The following is a 14547-nucleotide window of genomic DNA, read 5'->3' on the forward strand; positions in this document are numbered from 1 at the left end:
GGAGAAATGAGGAACGAGCTCTGCCGTGCAGACCTTGGCTCTCTAAGCTATTTCTACCTAGCTGTTACTTCCCACTTCTGCGACCAGAAAACAACGGCTTCCTCCTGAGCTGGTGTTACCTTCGGCATCTTGGCTGGAGGAAACCGACCACCCCCTGAATTCATAATAAACTCACTTTTGAAAGTAGGTTGACAGTTTGGCTCTCTGGGGACAGCCGAGTGTTTATCTACTGGGATAAGGTAGTTCCTCCCAGGCAAATGATTCTTGAGATGGACTGGCGGTGCATGAATATGTTGTGCAACAGCCGATTATATTTTGCGGCTCAGAGTTCGTCACTTGCCAATTTGCACAGCAGACGTGTTGAATTCCATGGAGCACCCTGCTGGCGTTTATCCTCCAGTGCCGCTAACCCTGCGTGCCGAAGACGAGAAAGCGGTCGAAGCGTTGGCCGATCGACTAGTAGCGGAGACTCTGCACGCCAGCGAGAACTTCGCCTCGCAAGGTCATGTGGCTGACCCCAGTTGCTGGAAGGTCATCAAGGAGAAAGACAGCATCGTCGCGTACCTGGACATCTCGAACGCACGTCCGTTAAGACGAGACAGATTCTGGAGTGAGGACACCGTCGTGGTTACTGCCTCTCCACAGAATCCGACACTGTACCCGACAAGCGGCAGGTCTTTCGAGGCCTTTCAGGGACAAGGACTCGCCGCGCTAGATGACGATTCCGAAGAAGAGCAAAGCTATCACCATGACGACTTCGTCAAGCTGGGAGCAAAAGGTGGCTTTGAAACGAGTGTGCTGGAGAAGTTTCGCCCCGAGAACGTGCCAGTTGTTTTCTCGTCAGGAGTTTTCCCCGGTCAAGTGGAGGACATGGCGCTCGGGTTTTTGGCCGACACGGAAGCTCGCACTCGGATGCGGAACAATACCAACAAGGAAGTGATTGTCGAGGACACGCGGATTCTAGCGAAGATCCACGGTCCGACGCGAGATGACCCGTTCCGATTCCTGGGAGTGAAATGGAGTTCCCATTCGCCGAGTCGTACCGTGGCGCTGGTTGTGAAGCCCCGAGACTACCTGGTAATCGAGTCGACTGGTATAGCGCTGGATTCGAATGGCCAACGCTTCTGCTACATGCTCAATCACTCGATTCAGATGGACGAGGTGCCCGCGTTCCGGGAGTTAGGGCAGGTTCGAATGTTTTTTTCCACCTGCCACCTCATGCGCTCCTGTGAAGATGGCGAATCGGTCCAAGCTTATTCTCGAGGCTTTTTGGATATTGGAGGAAGCTTTAGCGTTCGTCTTGGTGCTGTTCAGTTCGCTGAAGGCCTCGTGGCAGTTCCTAAGGTTTTGGAGGAATCCTACCTCAAGAAGCTGGCGTGGATGATGCGTGATCAGTTGAGCTTGAGCACTACCAGTAGCGCAAGTGACAGCAACAGCAACAGCAACAGCTTTAGCAGCAGTGGCAGCTCAAAGTTCGGTACCGACACGTCCAACAGTTGCTCGTGCTGTCAAGGAAAACTTTCTTCGAGATTTGGAGGCTTGATGGAGAAGAAAGCCGTCTGCAACCTCTGTCGACAAACGGTGTGCCATAAATGCACTGTGAGAAAGTTGTTGCCTCTCAAATCTTCACGCGGTCGGCATATGAAAAAGAAGGACATGGAGTTCTGCCTAAACTGCTACCTGACGGCGAAGAGACTGCCGGCGTGGCATGTTGCAGTGGCCACACTGTCCAACGATTCAGCATAACTTAAGAGTATAGACGATTGATTCCTGAAATCGATCGACGAGCAAAGTAAATATGTTTGCTAGGCTATGAAGTGAAAGTCGCGTATAAAATTCAAGGTGACATCGATTTGAAGTCTTGGCTGTCACCAAACAAGCAGTCCCGACGGGTTGCTATCGAGTGAACTTCATTACATTGTTTGAGCAAGTCATTGGCATGATCACGTTCAAGTGAAGCTTTGAGCTTTCCAGTCTCGAGTTGAGACCATTATTTTAATACGAGATGGTTCATGTCATGATGATGTTTGTTGCGGTGAGCTTAAAAAGTACTAAAACCGATCTGGTGTACTAAAATCGATCTGTTGGGGCTATTTGTCGAACTAGAGTAAGTGGTAGACGAGTGTCTGCCTACGGCTTGCAGTGTTGCCACCCCGACTTTCCATGCCAAAAGTTTCTTCGCCTTGAGGTAGCAGTTTAAGAGCCGATTGTCTAGCGTCTCGGTTTGGATTTGTTTGACCATGAAGTCGGCCGTCTCTAGTCCGACCATGACTTCGTCCAAAGCATCGTCGAAGGTTCCCGCTGCCAGAAAACACTCGGGTTCTCCCAGTTGTCTCCAGGTGCAAATCACGCAGCGTGTTGCTCATTCGCTCGGCACTCAGAGAGGGGTTCGCCTGCGTCCTGAGTGAACGCTGTCGAGGTTGCGGTGTCTGGGTGAGCCCTGACGGGTTGTCTCCGCTCGTCACCTCGCCCGTCGTAGCTGCGCAGAGTCCGATCCAGCAATCGGAACGTCGGGCCCTGCCAACGCTGCCGCTGCTCGATCGTCAAGCCTAGAGGCGCGAAAGGCACGATGTTATCGTTGCAGACACTTGCTCTCTTAATTGGTCGGTTGAATTTTGAGACCGTGTGTACTTCGCATTCGTGGCACGTCCTTTTCCGCCGTCATCAGGGCGGGCGACTCATTTAAGTAATCGCGCCGGGGACTTGACAAGTTCGTCGACAGTGGTGGTGGGTATGACGCATTGACTTGATTGCATCGTTGCCGTTGACACGGGACACCTGGTCAACTACGCTTGAGCCTTACATGTACACTTCAATCTGTAGACGCGAGGGAATGGAACAAATCGGGTGCTCGGTTCTTGCAGATGCCTTCGTCGCGTTCATTCGCGGCGGCGGCAGCGCTGCAATCATCGTCGCACTTTGGTGCATGCAATTGACGCCCAGACGACGTACATTTGCTAAGACCGTGTGTGAGCCACCTCAGCGACAGCAACGTCCACAGTCGATGCTGTTGCTGTCGATGTCCGTGCTGTCGAGTTCAAACCACAGCTACGAAGTACAAGCGCGTTGCCGACTCTGCCGATCGATTTGTCGGGCCAGCGGGATGCATGTATCGACCAGAGGTTCCACACGGGCGATGCCGACCAAATGTCATCGCACGACTGAGACAGCAATGATACCAAGACAACAAGGTCTGACTGATAGCGAGCAGAGCGGTGTCCGACACGCGACTTCAACGCTTGATAAGGGAGCAGCAGTCGCCACAACGCGTCTGCAGAGGCCACCAATTTGGAGCAAGCCTTGACACTTATTACTAACCAATTGAAGGTCCTTGACACTGATCAGGGGGACATCCCACACGGGCGCATCTTCAAAACTAGAGTCATCATTCTAATATCTAATAACCTGCGTTTACTTTTCAGTGATAACAATCGTTTTCTACTAAATTCTACAGGTCTTCATTGCGCTCACTAAATACAAACTCATCCCTCTGCAACCTGATCCCCGCCATTGAACGTACCCAGACCTGCGCCATCATTTTCGCCCGTAACATCGCTTCCTGGCGCCACGAGGTACGCCGCCTTCCGCGCTAGAGGCCCCGAAGCTCTCTGCTCGACGCCGTTCCGCTGGCGCGTACGAGTCGATGGCCGCCTTCAGAGTCGAATTTGCACGGATAGAAGCCGAGATCGAGCCATGGTGGCGATTCCAGTGCAACCGCCGCACCAGGGAGCCAACCTGTCCGAGGAAGACCAGCTCAAGTTCCAGGAGATGGCCATGCAGCTGCTGGACCGGACGCTACGGGACATGGACGACCACGACGTGGAGCCCCGGCCCCACGACAAGCAGGACCCGCGACTGTGGAAGAAGATCCACCGCAAGGACCACTTCACCACCTACACGCGCTGCGACGACGCGCCCGAAGCCGCATACGTGGCCGCCGACGGAGGCCGCAGCACCACGTCGCGGCCATCCAAGGACGTGGTGCTGGGCATGGGCTTCGTGCAGTGTCCGCTCAGCGAGCTCATGTACGGTGTCTTCATGGGCAACAGCCAGGCCATGGCGCTCAAGCAGGCTGTCGTGGACAAGAACATAGGTAACGGAGCCGTGCTCGTGCAGCTCATGGGTCCGACCGAGGAGGACCCGTTTCGCTTCCTCGCGCTCAAGTGGATCGAGGTGCGGCCCCCGCGCGGGGTCTCTGGTAAGCTTGTGGCCCCCAGAGAAGTCATGTTCCTGGGCGGCACGGGTACCATGAGACGCCGCGATACAGGCGAGTTCATCGGCTATGAGGTGCATCACTCCATCGACCACCCGGCGTTCCCCCCCGTGGACGGACTGCGCCGCACGCGCATCGTCATCGGCTCCATCTACCGCGAGCGACCCAACGGAACGGTCGACTTGTTCATCAAGAGCTACAGCATGGAGGCCGACATGGGCAGCATCCTCGGCCCCTTGGCCATGGCCCACGCCGCCAAGTGCATCGAGCAGGTCTGGACCGTGCCGGACTTCGCCTACGCCAAGAAGCTGCGGTGGTGCATCGACCACCGCGTGCACAGCAACAACACCAAGGCCTTCCACGCCAAGCTGGCCAAGCGCTGCGCCACGTGTAGCAGGAGCGTGGCCAAGATCTGGAAGGCACGAGCGGCGCTCAAAGTCTGCGGCCTGTGCAAGGCGCCGCTCTGCTCCAACTGCAGCGTCAAGAAGGACCTGTACGAGATCGACCCGTACTACCGCGCGCGCAAGTTCCCAGTGCGGATCTGTCCGCCCTGCCGCGAGTTCGTGAGGCTGCTGGACGCCAAGGAGATCCAGAGGCAGGAGATGCTGCGTCCACAGCGAGTTGAGGTGTTTAACCCGCTCACGCCCAGCACGCTGGAGGTTCTGGCGCGCAACTTCTCGCTGGAAAACAGTTTCTGCACGGCCTCGGTGGAGAGTTTGTGTCTGCTGGACTCGCCTCGCGCACGCTCCAACAGCGTCATGACCGACCTGTTGAATTGAGGGAGGATGCAGCTTTGTATCGTGTTCGTTCAGATTGTAATGCATTGCGTTCATACCGCTTACCCTCTACACTTTACAATGATGTCTGGGCCGCTCACCGATAGAGCGGAGGTGTCCGTTGTGGGGTGGCGTTCAGCGACTCGGTGGTCTCGAGCGTGAGCTTGTAGATGGACTTGGCTACCATGCGCAGCTCCACCATTTGCGACCAGATCTGCTCGCGTCTCTCGCGATCGGAGAGCACCACCTTCTCCACCTTGTCGTCGTCTTCCTCGTGCTCCGGGATGTCCTCATGTGTCTTTGTACCGGGATCGATGCCGCGAAACGAGTCCATGGGCTGGTCTGCACTCGGTGACAGCACAGAGAGTGAGTACTCCTCCTCTGTGGGCAGCGTCAGAATGCTCGCACCTGTATCGGTGGTCACGCCAGTGCTAGCAAAGCTCGCCATGCCAGCGAAAGAACTGTCGCCTTTGCTTTCCCTGGAGCAACAATCAACCTGAACTTCAGCACGCGCGACGTCCACCGCGGCGAGGTGATCCACTCGAAGAACGCAGCGCTTGCAGATCAGCACTTCCTCTTGGCGAAGCCACAGATCATTGTTCGCCTCCTTTAGCGTTCGGGAGACTCTGCAACGCGTGCAAGTGTCCTGGGAGCAAAGCCCACAGGAGATGGCCCCATTCACTAGCTTACCGAGACGCTTAGTGCACGTGCCACAGCTAGACGGGGACTCCTGGCTGAGAGACTCCGGCCCGCGAGGGGATCGATAGACGCTGGCATCCAGGTTGTCGTGGTGGCTCCTGCTGGGGCAGCTGACGCTACTGCTCGCATGTGAGCGTCGACTGGATCGTCGTGCTTTGTGTGTGTGTCGACGCTTGTCTCGGCCTCTGTCTGGAAGCTGACGGAAGCACCACATGAGCTTCTTAAGGTTAGCACACTCGACTGTATTCCAGGAGCTCATGAAGCCTGTAGAAGCAGCCGTGAGAGCCACCGAGTCGAGCAACTTGCCGTGGGCCTCCACGTACCCTTTCACGTACACGTCAACCTTGGAGTGTCTGCTGCCAAGCCCCGCGGGCATCTCTCGGAAGATGGAGCAGCTCGAAATGCGGCCGCGGGTGACGTCCATTCCAGACCGCGGCATCATGTCACGATACTGCGGCGGGTCCACGGAGTGAAGGAGCTGGTACCCGACGCGTTCTCCGTTCGGTCGAGTCGTGATTCCTGTGGCTTCGATGAACACTAAGTCTCGAGGTCTGACAATGCCGTGGAGGGCAGTAGGCGGCCCTTTGACGAACCACTTGACACCAAGGAATCGGAACGGGTCAGCACTGCACGGAGCGTCGATGCAAGCCAGCACTGCGCCATTGATCAGCGTGTTCTTCACTACCGTAGCCTTCACCAACATACTCTGCGCGTCAGGCGAGGCGACGCCGTACATGACGTCGTCCAGTGTGCCTTCGATCCAGCCAGTAGCCACAAGCAGCTTGGGCTCCGTCCACTCGTTGCTCTTAAATGCCATTGACACTCGGTCCGCGAAACTGGCACGACTCGTTCGTGACGGCTGACCGACTAAACGGTTTGAAGAACCAAGCGGGCTGGGCGTCGGGTAGCGTTCCTTGTAGACGGTGATGTGGTCTCTTGTCTTCACGGGCTTCCACCGCCGACGACTCATGCGTCTTTGTCTCGGGTCGGCCGAGTAGATGTCGTAGTCGCGTAAGGTGTTGGAGAGCAGTTGCGTCGCTAGCACTCGATACTTTTCACGCTGCTCCGTCGTCAGCTCGACGGGTGGCAGGACGTTGGTCGTCCAGGACGTGGGGCTGTACCCTGCCGCCGCAGCGTCGCTCTGTCGTCGCTCCATCGGGTTCGCCTTGTGTCTTGTGCAGCAAAATGAAAACTGACAGAGCTCTGACCAGTACACCGCGCCACTGAGGTTACAGGCCGCCTTGTGGCCGCCCTAAGCGTGACTACGGTTGACCAGTGCAAGACGAGACTTGAACCGTTCCACTGACCGACTCTCACTCGTCTGAATTCTGAGTTCTGGCGCGCTGCTTTCGTTCGAGTATTATAGCGGGGCATTGGCATGGGCTGTGTCCATAGGATAGCGATAACGTATTTCGCGGTGGTGAAGGTGGGTACTCGTTCTGATACGATACGCACGGGTACTTTTCGGTGCACTGCAAAATCGCAGTTCAGATCCATCTTTTCGGACACTATGGAGCTGACCCGTTCTGGAGTGCGGCTACTCCCGTTCTTTAGCGGCAGGGATACTTCTGAACTTTGGGCCAGCTCCTGTCAGGTTTTGAAGCCGCCACTCGCCACCAACGGCGACCTCGCACCCGCGCGGCCTTGACACTGAAGGCGGTCTCGTTCGGGCGACCCTTCTTCACTTATCTTCTTCGACAATCGATCAAGTGGTTTGGCTTCCGGCACGACTTCCGCAACGTTCCGTCTTGACGCATGCAGCTGAGGCATGTGGACAACTTGGACATGGCAGCAGTGCCTCGACGAAGGGCCTGATACTCAATCGACTACGCCACCTCGACTTGCGTGTTGACGCGGCTGCGATGAACTAGCCCCTCCACCGTGGAGTGCACGAGACTTGAGAGATGTCGACGCTCGGACTTGCCCTGTCGGCACCCGGGCTTACCGTGAAAGCTACTCACGCTGACGGCTCAACAACGCATCGTGACAACATTTTCATTTTAATGGTTTTGTATATATATATTTTCATATGCTCAGGGTACCCGACACAAACCTGTTTACCTCTGGTTCAGTACATTTTCCCCAGTGGACTGAAGCTGGGGCTGCAGCACGAGTCCGTCGTGTGCTTGGCGATCTGGTACGTGTTCTCCACCGCAAGACGCAGCTCTGTCATTTGATGCCAAAGCTGCCGACGTTCTTGCTGGTGATCCGTGAACTCGGGCGTCTTAGTCCAGTCCTCTTCGTCGGCTTCCTCCACGCGAGCTCGGCAGTCGCTTTCCTGGCCGGTTGAGGCCCAGCTGTACGTGAGCGGGTTAATCGGCGACGTAGTGCTCACCGAGTCCACCACTGTCGAGCACTGCGACAACGTGCCGGTCTGACAGTCGCTGAGTGTCGTAGACTCCCCAAACATCACCGGCCTTGGCTCTGCACTGTGCTGCTCACTCTTTTTGTGGCGTCTGAACCAGCGAGGCACAAGACGAGCGCTTGAACCCTCAGCTTGGGCCTGCTGCTGTTGTTGTTGAAGCTGGTGCAGTCGTTGGCGACTCAACAAGCCTGCTACTGCGCCCGAGGCGCTTGCGTTTGAGCGCGTGCTCGAACTCGAGTCGCTAAAGTGGAAGTGTGAGCCTGAACTTTGAGTCTGCTTCGAGCGAAGCGAACGACTTGAAGGAGAGCGCGCCACTGGCGTCCTGACTGAAGCTTCGATGGGTTGCGCTCGCGGATGATCACTACTGGGATGCCGGCCGTAGCGACCTTGGCGGATTTCCTGCTGCGCAATACGTCGCACGGGCTCGAGGCGAACTTTCGCCACACACGAGCGGCAGATGGTGCTTTCTCGTCGCTTAAGCTTGAGCTCGCAGGTTGCGTAGGCCAGCTTCTTGGTGACACGACACTTGGAGCACATGGGCACTTGGCACAACGAGCAAAGTCCGACGCTGTTGACTTTCTTGAGCTTGCGGCCACAGGTGCCGCCACAGCGGTCGTTCGGACTGGCCAAACTGAGGTTGCGTAAGTGGAAACCACTCGGACCATCGAAGCTGCTGGCGTTCAAACGCACTGGCGCCCGTGCAACAGGGCTTCGAGCGCGCGCAACAGCGTCTTCCTTCCAGCCCACGAGCTGTGGGTTCTCAACGAACCACATCAACTTCTTCACGTGGCCGCACTCGACGGCGTTCCAAGAGCTGAGAAACCCCGTTGACGCCGCCTTGAGAGCCACCGAGTCAAGCAGCTTCCCATGCTGCTCCACGTAGCCGCGAACGTACACGTCCACTCGTCGTCCGCCTTGGGTCTCCTTGAAGATCGTGCAGCTTGAGATCCTCCCGCGCGTCAACGAGCGCTCCGGCAGCGCTCCATAGCCGTCAATATCCACTGAGTGCAGCAACTGGTACCCGATGCGGTCGCCATTGGCTTGCGTCAAGGTGCCCGTCGACTCGACGAACACCAAGTCTCGAGGCTGCACCAGTCTCCGCAGTGTCGCCGGAGGTCCCTTGACGAACCACTTGACCCCTAGAAAACGGTAGGGTTCCTCAGGTGTAGGCCCATCGATCTGTGCCAGCACCGCGCCGTCCACCAGGGAGCTACGCACAATGGAGGCTTTGAGCAGCATGGCTCGGGCGTCAGGTGTCACGACCCCGTACATGACGTCGTCGAGCGAGCCGACAATGGACCCGACCCCGACCAGCAGCTTGGGCATCTGCCACTCATCCTCCGCCAGTCGCTGGTGCTCGGGCGTGTCGAAACTCGTGCCCGTGATGGTCTTGGGCGGGTCGCGCTCCTTGAAAACCGTAAAATTGTCGCGGGTCTTGACCGCCTTCCACCGCTTCTGCTTCCGAAAATCCTTCTTGGCGTCGGACAAGTTGTCGAACGCGTTGAAGTGCGACAGCGTCTCGCGCACTAAGCCGCGCGCCAAGTGGCGGAACTGCGACTGCTGCTCGGCCGAGAGCGTCAATGTGGGGAACACGTTCTTGCTCCAGGACCCCTTCATGACCGAGGCGGAGGCTGTGCTATAGTCGCTTTTGTTGGCGGATATCTCACCGGAAGCGCAATTTGAATAATGAGCGCTGATGAGCTAGGAACCATGTCGAAGGCGAGGGCAGAGCGAGGTCGAAGGCATGTTGTGGCAAGTGGCTGCCGTGTCCAGCAGACCACTTTGCCAATCACGCGTTTTGCCATAAATTTATCACTGCCCGCTGTAACTGATAGTACGATCAACACCGGATTAGAAAGGTAACTATGAATCAAAGTCATGTTTGTATGGATCGTCTGAACCCAATATTAAAGCAATAAGCCTTATTACAACAATATCCAAATTACCGGTCAATTGGGGCTTGTCAGATGTGGCGATCCTAAGTTCAGAGTGCGTTCCGCACGAGTCAGGGCGTCTTAGACTCGCCTTCCTGTCGCCTTGGACAGACACGGGATCTCTACAAAATCCGGAGTCGAGCTGCAAGCGGTGGCACTACTCGGCGGTGCAAAATGCGACGCAAAGTCGTCTCGATTTCCTCGTCTACCGGTAGCCTACGGGCGGTTCTTGCCAGCTTGCTTGCTGCGGTCAGCTCCCATTCCTTGCAGCGGAGACTTGCATTGGTAATTGCCACGTGCTGTGCTCAGCTCGGTGCTGGCTGTAGCGTGCCTGGTTGCTCATTGAACGGGGTCATGCCATCAGCTTACCGGTAACCAAGATCGTGCGACCGCATCAAGGACGCAACGCGGTCAGTCACTCCGTCAATGCGCTGACCAGCGGACTAAGACTGCAGGAAGCGCACGTGCCAAGGTGTCCAGCGAAGGCGGCGGCAGTTCCGTTCATGATCGCTGTCATGATCGCTCTCGGCTCGGTTGGATAGGCGGGCAACACTCTTATTCCGGCTTTGAGCCACACAGTTGCATGACGATCACAAGTTGCGGATCCCAACTTCCTGCATTTTGTTGAGGTTTATGGGCAACCAGTGATGGCTGGTCAACCGAGCCAGTGTAAATCTTGACAAGGCGACACCAGTTGTCATGCGACTGCTAATGTCATGGTCCCGCGGCACGAGTGGATTCGTCCTCGCTCAAGACCCCAACATTCTCCGAAGGCCAGCAGCACTTTATCCACTTGGGTGCCGAAATGCGGATGCTGTATCTTCCAGGTGACGGCGGTGTTCGGCATTCCATCCTGGATAGTGCCCACAACCCACAAGTCAGGCCTCAATGCCACCCTTTGGTTGTTGGTGAGAAAGGTTCTGCTAAAAAACAGCAGCTCGTCCTTCAAAGCTCGCGGGGATCAATTGAATGCCTTCATCATTATAAGACCCATACTATGATGTGTTTGAACTGCACCAAGCGTCAGACTCTCCATCGCCCCACCGAAAGGCAACTTCATCTGGGTCCACCTGCTGAAACGCATATGTCGGACGATAGGTTCACACCATTGACCGTCATATGCGTGTCAGCAGGTGACCTCACGTCGGTATCCACGTCGGGCTCATCATTTTCCACCTTGAAGGTACTTTAGCACAGCAATGCTGTCACTCACTCGACGTCTCAGTGGTCGTCACACTAACCGACTGTTCCTCGCCCCTGTGCAGCTCATGTCGTCCGACGCGCTCTCCGATCGCTTTCAGCGCAGCCTCGCACTGGGCAAGACGCTGCCGCCGCTGTCGGACAACGCGGCCAAGCTTGAGCTGTACGCGCTCTTCAAGCAGGCGCACGCGGGCCAGAACGCCACTAGTCGCCCAGGTCTGCTGGACTTTGTGGGCCGCGCCAAGTGGGACGCGTGGAAAAGGCTGGGCGACATGTCACAAGACGACGCCCAGCGCAAGTACATCGCCATCATCGACGAGCTGGCGGCTCAGCACGGGGCTCAGGACGCGGAGGCGGCGGAATCCACTGCCGCAGCAGGCTCCGAAGATCTGCGAGTCGACATGTAGGAGAAGATTTTGAGGTTGGAGAACGTTCTTATTCTTACTTGTGTTGGTGGGCAGAGAATCGGGACTGCTGACGATCCAATTGAACCGGCCCACGAAGTTCAACGCCATTAACATTGGTATGTACGAAGGCTTGACCCAGGCGCTCGAGAGTTCCAGGACGCAGAGCAACGTCAAGGCGGTGCTGCTCAAGAGCACGGGCGAGTACTTCTCCAGCGGCAACGACCTAAGCATGTTCACGTCCAACCCGGACGGACTCTCGCTGGAAGCCATGGCGGACAAAGGTGCAGTACTGTTGGAGAACGTGGTGGACACCTTCATCACGTACCCGAAACCGATCGTGGCGGCGGTGCAGGGACCTGCGGTGGGCATTGCCACCACCATTTTGGGACTGTGCGACTTGGTATACGTCAAGGAGACGGCCACGTTCCACACGCCGTTTACGTCGCTGGGCCAGTCGCCGGAGGCCTGCTCATCGCTGTTGTTCCCACGCATCATGGGACCTGCGCGGGCCAACGCCTTGCTGCTGCTGGGCGAGAAGCTGAGTGCGAAGGACGCAGTGGACACGGGTCTGGCCACTGCGGTGTTTGGCGCTGCGGACTTTGATGCGCACGTTCAAGCCAAGGTGGACTTGCTGCTCTCGCGCTACCCGCAGTCGATGCAGCGCTCCAAGGCGCTGATCCGCTCGCCTGATGTTGTCAAGGAACTGAAGGAGGCGAACCACCGCGAGTGTGAGACCCTCAAGAAACTTTGGCTCGGACCTGAATGCATAGACGCCGTTATGAAGTTCCAGTCTCGCAAACAGTAGATGACGACCGCAAGGTTGAAGCGTGATGAACCTTTGTGGACGGCAGTCGAAATGCAGACGTATTTGAAGTCGAATCTGTGGTAATTTGGCGAGTAGGAAACACCCAAGTGTTGCAGGGTGTCTGGAACTCGTAGTGTATGTGAGCAGTACCTGGATGTATCTATCAAAAGCTGGACCTTAAAACCAGGATGACAATCGCTTGGGCGGTGGGTTGTCTCCCCTGGACCGCTGTCCACTCGGCTTTTGCTCTTCCAATTTCTCCTCCTTTGTGTCCACCTTTGGCATCTCGACTGGAGCTGGTGGAGGAGTAGCCTGAGCTCCGGGGTGAACGTGACCAGGGACCTTGTACTTGCACAAAACGCACTCAACCACGGGCGGGGCCACGACGATGGCCTCAGTGACAGCAGCGACTTTACTTGCCTTGTCTTCTTCCGTAGGTTGCTTCTTGGCCGTCCTAGTACTATTTTCCTCCCCTTCACTAGGCTCTTCGGTGAGTGAAGCGAGCATCGGCACCGCTGACCGGCGCTGCAGCGTTTTGTTGCGGCGAGGACGATGGGATCGAGCATCTCCACCGGCTGCCTCTGAAGAGGGATCTTTACCAAGGGCAGCAGCAGCAACGCGAGCGTGCTGTACGTGCTCCCGGTCACGGTCATCCATTCCCTTTTTGTCCTCGTCGATGCCGTCCAGCACCGCCACCGTCACACGGCGAGAAATGCCGTACTTCCGCCGTTCTCTCGCAGGTTTACCGGCTTCGCTGTCAACCTCCATACTTTCTGTTGTCGTTTCCGTGACTATTTCGTTCTCCGTTGCCATCACGTCTGTTACGGAAGCCTCCGCCTTGTAATTCTCCGAGTTGCTGCTGAAGCCCTGGGAGAAGAGATACCGCAGCGCACGCTTCTGCACATTCGTGACAGGGCGCAGCTTCAGCGTGCTCTCAAAAAGCAGCCCAGACGTCGTACCATCCACGCGGAACTCACGCAATTTGTGTTTGTCCTTGCCGTTGACTTGGACGATCTTCTTCTCAATGAAAGCAGGTTTGTGAGAGCATAACCGCAGCCACTCGTGCAGCATGAGCGCGTAGTCCCGCAGCTCCGCTTCCGCTGGCAGGCCCGTGTCCATGTCAACATCTTCATCTTCCGTCGTCGACAAACTGCTGATGCTGCTGACATCGTTCGTGCTGAAACTGCGACGAATGCCCAGCCCACCGGAGGGCGCGTTCGTTGGCAAGGTGTGCTTGGGCCACCCTCGCTTGGGCGGCCCTGTCAGCTCAAACACGAACGGCGCGTTCACCGGGTCGTAGTTGTGCGTGCAGACAGACGCGTTGAAGTAGGTGATTGCTCCGTCCGGACTGGCACTGCGTCCGTAGCCTTCGTGCACGTGCCCGAAGACGTGCAGCTTGGGTCGCACTCGCTGCTCCACCTCACGCAGCAATTCCGCGCAGCCCACGTGCTGGTAGCCGACCTGGTCTCCATGACCCATGGGCGGCGTGTGGGTGATGAGCACGTCCGTGTCCGTCGGGATGTGGCGCCACCGCCTTAGCAGCGCGTCTCCTCGGGGCAAGTTGAAGGCCCAGTTGCAGAACTCTGGCTGCCACGGCGTGCTGCACGACACAAGAGCATCGGTGAGTGAGCGTTGCCTTGGGTGCACCTCTGCTGCTGCAGTTACCCGTAGAAGACGTAACCCTCGATCAGCACCGCCTGGTCCTCCAGATACAGCGCGTTAGTGAGCAGCGCACGCACCTCCTGCGGGTCTATTACAACAGCAACATAGTCAGATCAGCTTGCTCCACAACTGCAGCCCCTGCGTCCCTACCGTATTGCTGCGTGTGGCCGTACTGGTGCCAGTAGCGCGAGTAGAACTGGCGGTCGAATGTCGACTCATGGTTGCCCGCGATCACGACCTTGTAGCGGTGCGGCAGCCGCCCCAGGAACTCGTTGAACGCCAGCACCTCGGAGCGCTCGCCCGTGTCCGTGAAGTCGCCTGCGTGCACAAACACGTCGCCGTCGGGCACCTGCAGCGCGTCCTCGTGCAACCCGTGAGTGTCCGAGACGCACACCACCTTCATCGTCAAGTGCAAAATCGGTTAGTAGCGATCATAACATGTTATGGGTTACTCACACGCATACCGTAACGGTTATGTAACGTTTT

The 14547-nt window shown here is 57.0% G+C and overlaps 6 protein-coding genes across 6 annotated transcripts; 3 read left to right on the forward strand and 3 right to left on the reverse strand.

Moving 5' to 3' along the window:
* Positions 1-369: 369 nt before the first annotated feature.
* Positions 370-1746, forward strand: KRP23_4477 (uncharacterized protein; the record flags this gene model as incomplete). Its single annotated transcript, XM_067889438.1, has 1 exon — positions 370-1746. One exon carries the CDS (start codon positions 370-372, stop codon positions 1744-1746), a length of 1377 nt encoding a protein of 458 aa, XP_067748598.1.
* Positions 1747-3693: 1947 nt separating this feature from the next.
* On the forward strand, positions 3694-4992 carry KRP23_4478 (uncharacterized protein; the record flags this gene model as incomplete). The annotated part of the gene is made up of 1 exon (XM_067889439.1): positions 3694-4992. The coding sequence occupies one exon, from the start codon at positions 3694-3696 to the stop codon at positions 4990-4992; it is 1299 nt and encodes a 432-aa protein (XP_067748599.1).
* Positions 4993-5086: 94 nt separating this feature from the next.
* On the reverse strand, positions 5087-6844 carry KRP23_4479 (uncharacterized protein; the record flags this gene model as incomplete). Its single annotated transcript, XM_067889440.1, has 3 exons — positions 5087-5331; positions 5398-5468; positions 6423-6844. 3 exons carry the CDS (start codon positions 6842-6844, stop codon positions 5087-5089), a joined length of 738 nt encoding a protein of 245 aa, XP_067748600.1.
* Positions 6845-7756: 912 nt separating this feature from the next.
* Positions 7757-9670, reverse strand: KRP23_4480 (uncharacterized protein; the record flags this gene model as incomplete). Its single annotated transcript, XM_067889441.1, has 1 exon — positions 7757-9670. The coding sequence occupies one exon, from the start codon at positions 9668-9670 to the stop codon at positions 7757-7759; it is 1914 nt and encodes a 637-aa protein (XP_067748601.1).
* Positions 9671-11255: 1585 nt separating this feature from the next.
* KRP23_4481 (Enoyl-CoA delta isomerase 2) lies at positions 11256-12399 on the forward strand (the record flags this gene model as incomplete). The annotated part of the gene is made up of 2 exons (XM_067889442.1): positions 11256-11590; positions 11649-12399. 2 exons carry the CDS (start codon positions 11256-11258, stop codon positions 12397-12399), a joined length of 1086 nt encoding a protein of 361 aa, XP_067748602.1.
* Positions 12400-12576: 177 nt separating this feature from the next.
* Positions 12577-14464, reverse strand: KRP23_4482 (Metallophosphoesterase domain-containing protein 1; the record flags this gene model as incomplete). Its single annotated transcript, XM_067889443.1, has 3 exons — positions 12577-13999; positions 14065-14149; positions 14212-14464. The coding sequence occupies 3 exons, from the start codon at positions 14462-14464 to the stop codon at positions 12577-12579; spliced, it is 1761 nt and encodes a 586-aa protein (XP_067748603.1).
* Positions 14465-14547: the final 83 nt, after the last annotated feature.

This window comes from Phytophthora ramorum, assembly GCF_020800215.1.
Source record: "Phytophthora ramorum isolate Pr-102 chromosome Unknown Phyram_PR-102_s0003, whole genome shotgun sequence".
Taxonomy (NCBI): Eukaryota; Oomycota; class Peronosporomycetes; order Peronosporales; family Peronosporaceae; genus Phytophthora; species Phytophthora ramorum.